The following is a 13,838-nucleotide window of genomic DNA, read 5'->3' on the forward strand; positions in this document are numbered from 1 at the left end:
CATGACATTTTAATTTATTCAATATGACTCTATATGTTTTATAACTGTATAGTTGTATTATTATTATTATTATTATTATTATTATTATTATTATTATTATTATTATTATTATTATTATTATTATTATTTTGTTAATCTTTCACAAAATAAAGATTAACTGTAATTTGCCATGACATTTGATCTTTGTAAACACGGATAATCCATTATTTTATGAAAAAAGGGTAATTCGCAAAATGTGAATAACCCTGGACAACCAAGGACAACCATGGATCCTTTTCATAATATGACAGCAGTGTGTTCTTAGGCAGGGGCTTCTTCTGACCTGCTGTAACTGCTACTACTGGACATCGCTCCTGCCCAGTCATCCGTCATCACTTTGAACAAATTTGTAAGTTACATTAAGTTTCCCTTTCAGATTGATGGAGCATTTTAATATTGTAATTGAATCAATGAGATTAAATCCAGGAGAGGCTAGTCTAACATATAAATAAAGATGTACCTCTTTGAGTAAAAACAAAGCAAGAAATTGTATGTGTGAAAAGTGAAATCAGCCCTCCCCCCTCCAAACCCCGTCACCTATTTAATAAATGCCCACGCGCATAATATTTATTTAACCGTCCATGGTTGCAACCGTACGTCGAGGCGCCTGGAACTTTGGCAAGTTCAACTTACCGCTATTTACTAATTTTCCTGAACAATTGAATAACTGTGTACAGTAAGCGGCTGAGCATATATTCCGCTTAGAGTAGACGTTTGGTCCGAAACTTAACTGTTATTAGCCTCAGCTACCGGCTAAGTTAGCTCTACGTAGCCGAAAAAGCTAACGTGACTAACGTTTGTTAACGTCCGCAATAGAGGGGAGAGCATTGTGACTTGGAGGGAGGAAGGAAGGAAACTTGATAAGCAGGATCACTGCGTACTGCTGCTTGTGCAAAGCTAGCACACTTTCAGACGACTAGCTTCTTATTGTGACGCGTTCAGACAAGGTGATCAAATCTAAGTACACGGTGTGATATTTCGCACTGCTTAGCTTATTAGGTATGTTGATTTACAAACATGTTGGCAACGCGTCGCTTGGCTAGTTTGCGGTTTCCTAGAGCTAGTCCGTTAGCAACAAACTTCTGAAAAAGTTGCTAATCCACTTTGGCTTTTTGACTATCATAGGAAATAAAAGAAGATCGGAGTATTTTTCTGAACAAACCCCGTCTGAATCGCGTCAGCACCAAGGGAACCTAGTAAAAGGACTCATGGCATCGGACGTGAAAGAAAGTGAAGTGTTGAGGGGTGTAAGTGATACAAGTTTGAACAATAGCGACTCAGATTGTGTCACACCCAGCAGGACTGATGGGGATTTGGGAAACATACAGACATCTAGTTTCTCGTCTTCTGGAGAGTCGAGAATGGAGGGTGACCAGGATTTACAGGGTAGCTCAGCCTCAGCGTTGGAAAATCGCGAAAAATCTCGTCGAGAAAATGTGACCAAAACAAGAAGGACAACGCCAGGAAAAGTGCAAAAACAGTCTGGAGGAGGAAGCTCTGCCCCGGTTAGCCTTCCCAAGCCGCATTCACCGCCAGAAGCATCAGGAAGGTGTGTATTGATTAAACTGTTAACGTGTGTAATTTCACATCGCACCAGAATTTTAAATCAAAATAACTGGTATGCATCTTTTTAAACATTTTCGAAAGTTTGCGTTTCTTTTTTCTTCTTTTTTTTTTTTTTAGCTAGAAATTCTTCAGTGCCAGTTAACTGTGTCAGGTGTCTTGAAAGAAAACATTTCTGTCAGGGCGCAGATCCCCTTTTAACCGTACCAATTTTTCATTATTCTGCATGTTTGTTCCTGCACGAACTTCCCCTTATTCTCGCCATTGAAAATGTAACAAAAATAGAGATATTATTAAGAAATTAAGAAAACATAAACTCGTTTAGGAAGGCCTAAAGAATTCTCAGCATGATTTAAATTCCTAAAGACGTAAGTTCAGCTCATGCAATTTATAACGAGCTTGATTCAAAACCTGTAAGAATGGTTTAGGTCATTTCTATTCTACAGTTATCATTGTTTACGATATTTAAAATTCACCACAGCTTTGTACTCTGATCACCTGCAGAAGTAGGTTTTGTTTTTGCTGTAAGAACTTGTAAGAAATAAGTGCACTTAAAAAAAAAAAAAAATGTCAGATGTTCTGTGTGGGGAAAAATCCAATAGGTATTGGATTTCTAATGAAATCACAAAAACGGCACATTAGTGTGTTTGACATCTCAGAGACATCTTCAGTTTAACTTCACCTTTACATTTCCACATAAATAGACATTGTGTGGTGATGTGGCTTTATGTAAGCGTAGTGTTATGATTCAAGTTTGTTTGTTTTTTTACTTTCTCGTTTTTTGCAGTTTAGCTTCCTTATTTGGCTAAAGTAGCTTACGATTAGTCTTTCCACTTGGTCTGCAGTTTTCCTTTGAAAGAAGCAATTTCCCTATTTCAGCTGTTAGGTTGTGTAGAGATTGTTGCCATTTCTAATCAGATACCTAAATGGGGTTATTCTGACATTAAATACCAAATCTGTGGAATTTCTGTACAAGGACAAATACATTGTTGTAGCCTATTAAAGGGGGCTCTGTATAACAGCAATACAGATTCCACATTTATCATTAGTTAGGCATATGGCTTATAAACTAAGCTCTTAGCAGAAGCTGGTAAGCTTTCAAACGGCAAAATACCTGATTAGGAGACCAGTTACAAGCTGAAGCTTTTGACTTGATGCTTAAACATGGGACTAAAAGTATATTGTACGATGATTAGCCTCACAAAGCGTCACATATGAGTATTATGGTGCTTTCTCGTGAATGTTTAGTGCTGTGGTTACTCTCCATGTATTACTTTGGAGGCTCCTGAATATTAAACACATTTTATGATTAACCTGCCTATGCACAGCAATAATTACTTGCATTCACAATTTCATCTGTTTTATGCTTATTATGCATAGTAGGGAATCAGTTTAACACAGTGTTTCTCAACTCTGGTCCTCACCAGAAGCCTAAATGGGTTTAGGCCAGGGGTGGGCAGTACTGGTCCTGGAGGGCCGGTGTCCTGCAACTCCTAGATGTCTCCCTGGCCCAACACACTTGAATCCAACAGCTGAATCACCTCCTAAGTGCAGTCAGGTTCTCCAGAGTCCTGCTAATGACCTCATTATTTGACTCTGGTGTGTTGAAGTAGAGATGCATCTAAAAGTTGCAGGAGACCCGCCCTCGAGACCTGGAGTTGCCCTCCCCTGATCTAAAACATGCAGAGCAGGTGGGCGGTGAGGACCAGGGTTGAGAAACACTGGTTTAACACATCAATTCGGTTTAAAAGAAAGCTATACAATGTAGACTTTCAAACTCGCTAATTTTCTTTGAGACCGTCAGCAGAGACGGCTGTCGGTGAGCCTGAAGGAAGGTTTAATTTACCTTAGACTTCTGTAAAAGCTAAATTAGTCCCAGTTTACTTGATGAAATGATTTTATCCTCAGTGCACCAGTGTCTTTAAAAACAGGCTCCTAGTGTCTGACTCAGTAACCCCAAAACGAACAGTGCTGTGGTATTTTGGCAAATGAGTTCAATTTTAAGGCTTCCTGACTAATCCCATTAAGACTGTATGCATCACCTTTAAAGAAAAATAACCAATTATGTCTTTACATTTTACAGATAATCTGTGGTGGCTCGCTCTTGAACTTTGCCCATTTTATTCTACAAAAGTCCTGTTTTTTAGCAATTAGATTCGGTTAACTATGAAATGTTGAATTCTTGTTTATGTCCCCCCTCCTCCAAGCAGCTTGGAGCGGCAAGAGTCAGTCGCCACTACAGAAGCTCGTCTGAGAATGGAAGGAGTTGAGCTGAAGGAAGAGTGGCAAGATGAAGACTTCCCAAGGTACTGAGATACCCAGATGCAGTATAACTCAGTATAAAATGTCTTATGCATAGTCTCTTTTGCCCACATTATGGGCAAAAATGTGAAAATCATAAAGTATTAAAGTTAAGATTATGAACTTATTTTTCATCAGGCCCCTCCCAGAGGAAGAGGAGCTTGATGAGTTTTTTTCTGGAACCTCTGAAGAGAGAGACCCTGGTAATCATAACACAGTAATGCACTTCATATTACTGTACAAATAAAAAATAATCAGAACTTTTTAAAATGTTATTTCAGATCTTTTTCTAAATCTTAAAGTTAAATCTTTGAGAACTCCTGAGTCTTACTTGGACTTTTTTCTTTTTGTTTTCTTTTCAAAATATAATTTTTTGTCATTGCATTCAAAATGAATTATTTGGTCTATTTTTAAAATGTCTGCACATATAATAGAACTACTAACAGTTGTTATCTGTCCTAGGTTATGGAGAGGACCAAAGAAAGAAGGCCAAGAAAAAACTGTCCGCTCCAGACATGAGTTTGACTCTGGACCGCAGCGAAGGTTCTCTTCTCTCTGATGAGTTGGAGGAAATTACAGATCTGGACCTGGATGACATGGAGACGCCCTCAGACAACAGCAATGAGTTTGAATGGGAAGGTAAAAAGCACTGTGTTGGTCTTATTGTTTCTTGTAACACTGATTGTTTTACTTTGCCTTATTAACAGAATGGCAAAGTAACCCCAGTATAAACATAGTGATGGAAAAAGTGATGAATTCTTGGGAACATGCATGTAGGGCTGGACGGTAAATGGATTTTATTGATTGAATTTTCAGTTTTTTGAAGATTTCAGTTTTTTCCCCCTCCTTGATTTCCATAGTTCAGAGTGTTGTCAGCCTAGCCAGGGCCTACCAGCTTGGTTGTCAAGTTGAATTCAGGTCAACTCACAGAAAAAATAATAGAAATAAAAAACAGAAAACAGAACAGAAAATAATCTACTAAAATTGAATTTAGTATGGGAAAATATCAGATTTTATATACAAGCTTCATCACAAGTGCCTACATGCATGTGAGATCCTGTTATGAGAAGCTAGACTTCAGGTTAGAAATGAGAAGCTGCCTGGTCTCGTTTTGCTAAACTTCATCTATAAACATTGTCCTTCACAGACTTTTTATGGGGTTTTTTTTGGTAGCTTTCCTCGTCAACTCTGTTTAAAATGCTGTTTGTTGTTCTTGTTCCCACATTGCTGCATTCCTCTTTCTCACTTGGAAGAGTTGTTTCCTATGTCTGCCTGGAAACAGGCTGCAGCCCAACAGCAGGTTTTTCTCTTCCTGTGGTAAGAGTTCTTGGACAGACTTCATTTATTTTTTTACAAACCACAAGTCAATCAAATCCTTTATCCCAATCATCTCTTCACTTGTTTGAATGTATTTTCTCCCACGTTATATTTCTTGCTTTTATTTTGTTTTGCTTTGTTTTTTATTTTAAATGTTCATTTTCTAAGGTACTAATGACAGTTTATCACTTCAGAAATGGTTTATTTTCAATACATTCACTATTTTGTTTTTTCTCTTTAAGTGTTTGCATTTGATTGTAAACAAATCATGTAGATTAGCGGCTCTCAACGTGGGCGGTACCACCCCACAGGGGGCGTTCAGAGGATGGCAGGGGGCGCTGGTGGAAATTTTTGCAAAAGGGGGGCTCTGGGATTCCTTTGGGGGGCGTTTGGTCGAAGGTAAACTTTACACCTTAAATGCACAACAATACTAGTTTAGACTTTGAGCAACTTGGTAAACTGTATTGTGTAACATTAAATCATGCTTGGCTGCAACTGTATCGATGGCAGCTGCTCTTCTCTTCAGTGTTTGTAGCTTMTTGGCGCAGCTCCTGCTACTGGTAGCTTCACCGCATCAGTTCAGCGTTACACCGGCTGATGACGTTGCTGTGATTCACTTTGTCTGGTATTTTTGTAAATATGTTTTGGCAGTTCTGTGATTATGTCAAAGTAGCAACTTATATTAAAAAGTGTTTTATTTCCATTTGAAAGCTGCTTGATTCTATGGAAGGCTAACAGAAAGTCGCTCTTATAAACATGTTATTACTAAAATCACGATACCCTCACTTTGTATCCCTCTGAAAAATGAGCCCATTTAAATAAAGAAATCCCTCCATGGGTGATACCAAGATAGAGAGCATTCATTTTATAGTATTAACACCGGTGCTGTAAGTGGTCTGGTATGAAACGGGTGTGATAGAACAACACAGCACTTTTAAATTTCAATTATCAGAATACCAAAATTGTTTCCGTTGTTTTAAAAGTTTATATCAGTCTGCCTTTTCCCCATCGATACGCTTCCCGACCGCCCTGCACCTTAGGGGTTAAAAAAAAAACAAACAAAAAAAAACAAACAAAAAAAAAACGATGCGTACATTGCGCAAAACTCTGAAACAGGAGAAGCGGGACATAAAACGGAGCGACAAACTAGATGCGAATTATGGCACAAAAACAGAGAATCCGACGCTGAACAGTGAAAAATCAACACATGATGTGAAACACATGACGATTAGGCGGCGCAGCAGGTGATGAGTGAAGATTACTTGTGGTGAGCGTCAATAAAGGATAAAATAAATCTAGCAACAGGAAAGAAACTAAAGTGGACATAGCAATAAACCAAGAGAGGATAATATTAATCAAAGGAAACTAAATGGAAATGAATGAAGAACAAAATGCAAGAATAAACTAAGAAACTAAAGTAAATACGGAGGAATAAACTGGTATGGCAAGACCTTTCGAGCAATACTTAATACTGAGGAATGTATGGCAAGAATAAACACACTATTTCCAGATAAAAGGTAAAATAATATTGTTGAAGTGCCATGGGTTTGCTGAGACCATATCTAATACTGAGAATAAATATATCTTACAAACCATAACAGTAAAGAACTTATTACTTATTTATGTTTTTAATTAGATTTGATATATTTATTTCTTCAATATTATTTTTCATGTCAGTGTTAATGTCATGAGGCTGATGACTCCATGACACTTTCAATTTGACTCATTAGGATTTGATTAAGAACCAGATTTGTTCTTTGAAATTTCTGACTAGTAAAACTATTAATCTATAAATCAATAGTCAGGTCTATATAAAGATATAATCCATGTTTCTGTCTCATATTTGTATGGCATTAAAAGGACCTGGAACTTTTGTTTTCCAATGAAAGCTCTGGTTTGCACATTAAATGCCATGAGGGTGAAGTTTTATGGATGATACTCTGATGTCCCATTCCCCTGAAGGCAGCACAGAGCTGCACCACCAAAACTCACAGAAACACTGAAGAGAAGAAGAGTTATGATTAATGTAGTTACAGTTCTCTCTAGGCCTGTCGCGATAAACGATAAATCAATTAATCGGACGATAAATTAAACCTATCGACCTCATTTTAATTATCGTCTTTATCGTCTCTTCCTGCCTTTTTTCTTTCTGTTGATGACACTGAAAGAAGAAAGGCTCAGCTCCGGTGCTCTCCACTGACCCTCCCTTCCTCATTTCCTTAGTCTAATGTCCAGCGCACACTACACGAGTTGTCGGCCCATTTTCAAACCCTGAGACCACACATTAGCCGACAGAAATCCTAGGTATAACGGTTCGATCGGGTTTGTCGTGCCGTGTGGTGTCCAGACACATGGGCACAAAATAATGGCTACAAGTCCAGTTAACTAATTTTAAAATTCGGCATTAATCAATGCTTTATTAGAATTTACCTGTGATGCATGTGGCTAGAGTCAGCGTAACGTCCTGACTGAATGAAAAGCATTATAACCTATTTATGTCACGTTAATGAAGAACAGCTTACCGGGTTTATCAACTGAGGTAGCACTTTGGCTCCAACTCCTCTCCTTGTCATTTCTATATTCTGTGCACGAAACGTTGAATAAACATTAATGTTGTTTCCACAAATCCAATCCAATGTCCGCCTTCCGTAATTTCCCCTCAGAAAGTGCGGAGGAGAATCTGCGCTTTCTGATTGGCTAACTGTCGCATTCAACGGGCTGCGTTAAGCTCCCAGTCGGGGAAAACCCCTGATTTAGATCGGAGCGGCCACGACGATCTACCGTAACCCACCACACACTGCAGGATGATCGGTTAGATTGGCCAACGATCTAAGATTGTCATAAGGGGGAAATGGGGGCAAAAAATGGTGTAGTGTGAACTACTGCATTAGGTAGTCGGATGTGTCCGTTTTCTCTATTTAAATCTAGTGATTACTGAAGGGCAATATAGTATACAGACTTCATAATCTGCACTCTTTTGGTTGAATGCAGTATTTATTTTCCCTTTGACTTTATGTTGTTTAGTTTTTATTCAAGTACGCTTTTTGTTAATGGAGACTGAGAATCCATTTTATTTTTGTTTTTGGTTGTTTTGTTTATATAGTTTATCAGTTCCAGTGTAACGTGTTCTTTTGAAAATAAGGTGTATATATCAGGAAATCGCATGTATTATTAGTCATTTCCATTTGACCTCGGTGTCAAAAGGTCTTGAAACAATATTATTGTTTATCGCAATAATTTTTTAGACAATTAATCGTCCAGCAAAATTACTTATCGTGACAGGCCTAGTTCTATCCATGTTTTAATGTTGCAGAGCTCAGTCGTTTTGCAAATAGTTCAAAGTGTAAACTGGCATTGTTGTACATCTTTTATCTGGTCATTTTGTGGAATATTTAACAACTAGAAAATGGCAAAGAATAAGAATATTTTTTCCACTCTGATTGGCTGCTCTTAGGCCTACCGATTTTAAGTTGAATGTTCATTGCATTATTCGTAGACACTTGTGAAAATGATTTCTATTCACATGGCTTTTTTGTTCTCTGGGAAATTATTTTTGATGATGAATACAGAAACTAGCATAAAAATCAAAACATTTACAATAGTGATAGTAATATTAATTATAAAATAATAGTCAGTCCAAAGTAGCCTACAAATTCTTTGGTGGGGGGCTGTGGGGGACCTGGATAAAGGCTAGGGGGGCGCTGGGCCGAAAAAGGTTGAGAAACACTGCTGTAGATAATGCAATGAACATAGCTCTTCTCTTACTGGAAAATGTGGACCAGATTAGAACACAAATCAATACTGAAATTTTAAATTTGGTTTATATTGCAGATGGGTGCACTGTATAAACATTCCCATACAAGTGTTTCAGTTGAATTTGTGTAGTTTGACTTTGTGGTAATCTAAATACTTGTCTCAATGTTGAAACACTGTGCAGCAATAGATGTACAAAATACACACAGAAGTACCTAGGGTGTTTCTGGGAAGAACAATTCAGTGCAATCAGGTGTTTACATACAGTTATATTGCATTATTTTTTTTTTTTTCACACTGTCTGAAATTAAATCAGACAGAACAGGTTTGTCACGATAACTTTTGCTGGACAATAAATTGTCCCACAAGTTATTGCAATAAACAGTGATGTTTTGAGTTACAAGTAATGTTTACAGCATAAAAATGCAAGCACACCCTCTCAAACATCAATAAACTTTAATTTTTAAAGAACATTTAAACCTGGAACTTGGTTAGGGACATTTTTTAGTTTTGGTTGCTTTAGCAGAATATTCCTGCCACTGACCTCTCAGTAGTTTGTAGTAATTCTGGCTCATTCCTCCCAACAGAACGGCTGTAACTGAGTCAGTTTTGCAGGCAGCTGTGAAACACACTCTTTTATGTCCTACCCACAAATTTTCCCACAAATGTTCCATGAAACTAAGATTGCAGCATTATAAAGTGATATTCGTACCCTCCAAATATCACTTTATAACTATTTTGATGGTAGTGAAAGAAAATATGTAGTTTGCTCTTCTACAGAGTATGTAAATATCTTACTTTATTTAGTGTTTGTCAATTTTCGTTGTCATGTGATGTTTTGTATGCGTTAAGAAAAAAAAAAAAGATATTTTTTTCTTCTTCCTAATGAAAGGCCTGGAAAGTGATAATGAACTGCAGCTATGATTGTTGGAATTTAATCTGAGAGCAAAGCATGTTGTCAAGATACAGATGATCAACTGGATGTAATTGGAGCATGAGGAAAATAATCTAAAGATTTGAATGTATACTTGATGAAAAATGCTCTGATTTTAATCACACAAATCATCGGATGGCTTAATTTATATGTTTGCTAAAATATATATTTAGCTCAATTAAATTTTTTCTTTCAGATGATCTTCCAAAACCAAAAACCACAGAAATACTACAGAAAACTGTCGATTCAGTCCAGGAATATTCAGCCTCAGAGGAGCGGGAAGAAGGACGACGATGGAGGATTTTCCGTTTTGGAGATCAAGATCACAGAGTGGACATGAAGGCCATTGAACCTTACAAGAAAGTCATCAGCCATGGGGGTCGGTGTAATCTTATTGCCATGCACAAAAGCACAATGACTTGAGTTCCATGGATTTAGTATTCCAAATTTTCTCAATTTATTATAAACATTTCTCCGTCTTTGACATGTTGTCTACAGGTTATTACGGAGACGGTTTGAATGCCATCATTGTGTTTGCTGTTTGCTTCATGCCTGAGAGCGGTCAACCAAACTACAGATACATCATGGATAATTTATTCAAGTAAGAGTGTGCGAATTAATTGGGATATTACAGCCGACATTTGAAACAATTACTTAACGTGCGATTTCTTCTCCAGGTATGTCATTGGCACACTGGAGCTGCTGGTTGCGGAGAATTACATGATTGTGTATTTGAATGGGGCAACATCTCGGAAAAAGATGCCAGCTGTTGGCTGGCTCAGAAAGTGCTACCAGCAGATCGATCGCAGGTAATTCAGCACAATTCTAAAAAAGACGCCGTTGTCATAAGTAGAATAGAGATGTCACCATTTTCATTTAGTCCACTTAGGAGACTATGGTTAATTTGAGCTTTCTTAACATCTGACTGGTATCTTTGTATAGGTTACGGAAAAATCTAAAATCGCTGATAATTGTCCACCCCTCCTGGTTCATTCGTACCCTGCTGGCACTCACAAAACCCTTTATAAGGTATGTTGCGGGTATAAATATTAGGAAAATTGAAATGATTAATGCAAAAATATTTGTTTTGTGCCATTTCTGTTTCCTTCTGCAGCTCCAAGTTTTCTCAGAAAGTCAAGTATGTGTACAGCTTGAAAGACCTTGCTGAGCTTGTCCCTATGGAGTACGTGGCCATACCAGAATGTATCAAACAGTGAGTATTCAACACATGAACGGCGTTCGGTTTAGGTTTTCCAGTTACATTTATAACTGTATGAAGGTTGAATTCTCACTCTTTCAGTAGAAACAAAATACAGGAGAGGGTATGGGGTGCCAAATCTTCAACAGTTGCTTGAAGATGGATAGGGTTACCCTCTGCACAAATAATGGTTGTCCTGACAACAGATTGTCCCACCTGAGCTGAGTCTTTACAGCTCCTCCAGTGCTACCATGAGCCTCTTGGCCGCTTCTCTAAATATTGCTCTCCTTCTCCACAACTTTCTCCCTGACTTGTCTGATGTGTTCGTTGGTCTTCATGATGCTGTTTGATAAACATTATAAAATAATCCAGCTGTATTTACACTGGGATCAAAGTAGATGAGACTGGTTCTGTTTCTGGTAAGTCCACTTGTGAAGGCAGGAAGGATTTTATTTTGCGTTATACACATGCAGAGCCAACCTTCAACTTTATTTGTAAAAGAAAATCATGGATTGTTTCCTTTCACTTAAAAATCACAACTTTGTGTTGTTCTATCACAAAACTCAACAAAGTTTGTAATCCTTGAATGAAAAAAGTGGAAGAAGGCAGCTGTACATGCACCGCCAATACAAAGTGTTGAATTGCATTTTGTTTGTTCGCTACACAACATCAGCATGTCCTAGTCTCTCAAAGGCAATCTCCGACTGCTTCCGAAGTGTTGAATTTCTGTTTCTTTTTGCTACACTGTTACATTCCTCTTTGTAGCCATCACTCACTTTTACACTTTCCTCAGACTTGTAGAGTAAAACCGTCTAGTTCATTTTTAAAATATGTTGTAAGACGTTAAAAAAAGATGGAACTAAGCTATGATAAAAAGCGCTTTTAGCCTGCACCGTCAGCACACAGTTGCCAGTTATCAATATATTTTCTTTTACGTCAACAGTTAGCTGGTTCCGCTTCAGTTTACAATACGGCACTTCGAAGGATTGTTGTCTGATGCCCATCATTGAAAAATCATGATCTGCATTAATGTAGATATTGGCTTCAAATTAGAGCAAGCATTTAGTTCACGGAATTTTTTAGCATTGGGATGAAATCTAAGCTCCAACAGCCTAGATCTGTCATAAGACGTTTTAGGTCTGGGGAGAAAAATAATAAAAAAATATATAATGTGTTTATACAATAGGAAAGATATTGTGAATAGATGAAACGCACGTCGACTTCATGTTTGTCTCCACTCTTTTAAAAAGATACTGCTCAAAAACTCGGAGAATCTCTGAACATTCTGCAGGTTTTGTTCTGTTGTTGGTGTTCGTTGTCTACATTTTCTCTGCTTAAACCAGTTTTCCTGCCCCTCTTAAGGTTTGACGCCGAAAAAAATAGGAAAAGCAATAAAAGGTATTTGCTCTTTGACCAAGGGTCAGTTTCTGCATCCTTTTGTATTTCGTGAAACTAACAATAAATTGATCAGATAGCTTGCAGAAACACACCAAGACACCTATTCTCTTAAAGGAAAGAATCTCCTCTGCAAATCTCAACTGATGTGATTTAAATTCCAAATAAACAGACTGAATGACTGTCTGCTCATTAAAATAGGTGGCTTGGTGAATGTTTAACCAGCTAAATTCTTGTCTGAGCCAGCAATGTAAAGTTAGCAGCATAATTTTATTATGCAGTTTTTTTTATTATCATTTACAAATATTGTCAATCTTTACATTTTGCGTAAGGCTTTTTGCATTTCAGAATATGCACTTTCTTACCCAGTTCAGAAAGTAATGTAACAACTTTAAACAGTTTATAGGAAAATAACTGTACACAGATTTTCTTGATGTCACATTTACTGGTACTTATTTCTTGTTTAAAAAAAAAAAATAAAAGGAAAAAAAGCCCAAAAAGCAAACGGGTTTAGAGTTGCCGCAGTTTATATTTGGTAAGTATTTTTTATTTTTTTTGTCCAAGTTAGTGCCACAAGGAACTAGTTTGTCCCCGTCATTGTGGTTCGTGTGGTTGCACTGTTGCACATTAACCGTGTCCTCACATGGTTGTCAGTAAGTGGCCCTCACTGAACGCCCAGCTTGTTCACGCTCACAGCTTTCTGCATGACTCACTCCCTGCACTCCTGCTCCCCACTGATGTTTTGGTAAATGGATCGTTTGTCAGCTTTCCTCTTGCACTCGTAAATGTACTGCTCTTTCCTGATAAGTGATTAATGGTTCAGCTGCTGCTGTGATTAGTATAATTGATTGAAAAGTATAACATTTAACTGTAAAGGACAGAGGAGTTTTCAGTTTATAACCTGTGAAAACAAAAGTTCTTGTGAGGAGTTGCACATTACGAACTTCTTAACATTAAGATTAACAGGCTCCTAGAAATATTAAGGACTCATGCACATTTCTCCAATTCCTTCATTTTCTGTTACGTTGAAAATGACCACCTCTATCAAAAATCCTGCAGCTTTGCCCTATTTTAATTTGGAATGAAATTGTGATAAGTCCAAATCTGAATCAGTAGGTCAGACCTCACCCGAAATTGGCCTGATCGATACACAACAGCTAAAATCCATTTGAGAGGCATAAAGTGCATTGATTTGATTTACCGCACTTTACAACAAACTGGAAGATGGATGTCCAGTAAATGCATAGATTGGTCCTTAAACGACACTTTGTGTTCTCAAAGGAAATTAAAACATTGTCATGTACACTTGGTATTGACTTTCTAGGGGAACTGAAATTT

General features: G+C 37.6%; 1 protein-coding gene across 5 annotated transcripts in view; it reads left to right on the top strand.

Moving 5' to 3' along the window:
- Positions 1 to 574: 574 nt before the first annotated feature.
- bnip2 (BCL2 interacting protein 2) overlaps positions 575 to 13,838 on the top strand; it is a 14,333-nt gene continuing 1,069 nt past the window's right edge. The window contains exons 1-12 of one of the 5 annotated variants that reach the window (XM_017305060.1): positions 575 to 657; positions 1,165 to 1,588; positions 3,810 to 3,908; positions 4,042 to 4,106; positions 4,366 to 4,542; positions 10,104 to 10,286; positions 10,406 to 10,508; positions 10,585 to 10,716; positions 10,850 to 10,936; positions 11,022 to 11,120; positions 12,468 to 12,503; positions 12,984 to 13,035. In XM_017305060.1, the coding sequence (XP_017160549.1) occupies positions 621 to 657; positions 1,165 to 1,588; positions 3,810 to 3,908; positions 4,042 to 4,106; positions 4,366 to 4,542; positions 10,104 to 10,286; positions 10,406 to 10,508; positions 10,585 to 10,716; positions 10,850 to 10,936; positions 11,022 to 11,120; positions 12,468 to 12,503; positions 12,984 to 13,014 (1,473 nt within the window). In that variant the 5' untranslated portion in view covers positions 575 to 620 and the 3' untranslated portion in view covers positions 13,015 to 13,035. The remainder of the gene's footprint in view (positions 658 to 1,164; positions 1,589 to 3,809; positions 3,909 to 4,041; positions 4,107 to 4,365; positions 4,543 to 10,103; positions 10,287 to 10,405; positions 10,509 to 10,584; positions 10,717 to 10,849; positions 10,937 to 11,021; positions 11,121 to 12,467; positions 12,504 to 12,983; positions 13,036 to 13,838) is intronic. The other 4 variants (XM_017305059.1, XM_017305062.1, XM_008412265.1 and 1 more) reach the window with 4 other exon arrangements.

The sequence above is a fragment of the Poecilia reticulata genome, linkage group LG6 (assembly GCF_000633615.1).
Source record: "Poecilia reticulata strain Guanapo linkage group LG6, Guppy_female_1.0+MT, whole genome shotgun sequence".
Classification (NCBI taxonomy): domain Eukaryota; kingdom Metazoa; phylum Chordata; class Actinopteri; order Cyprinodontiformes; family Poeciliidae; genus Poecilia; species Poecilia reticulata.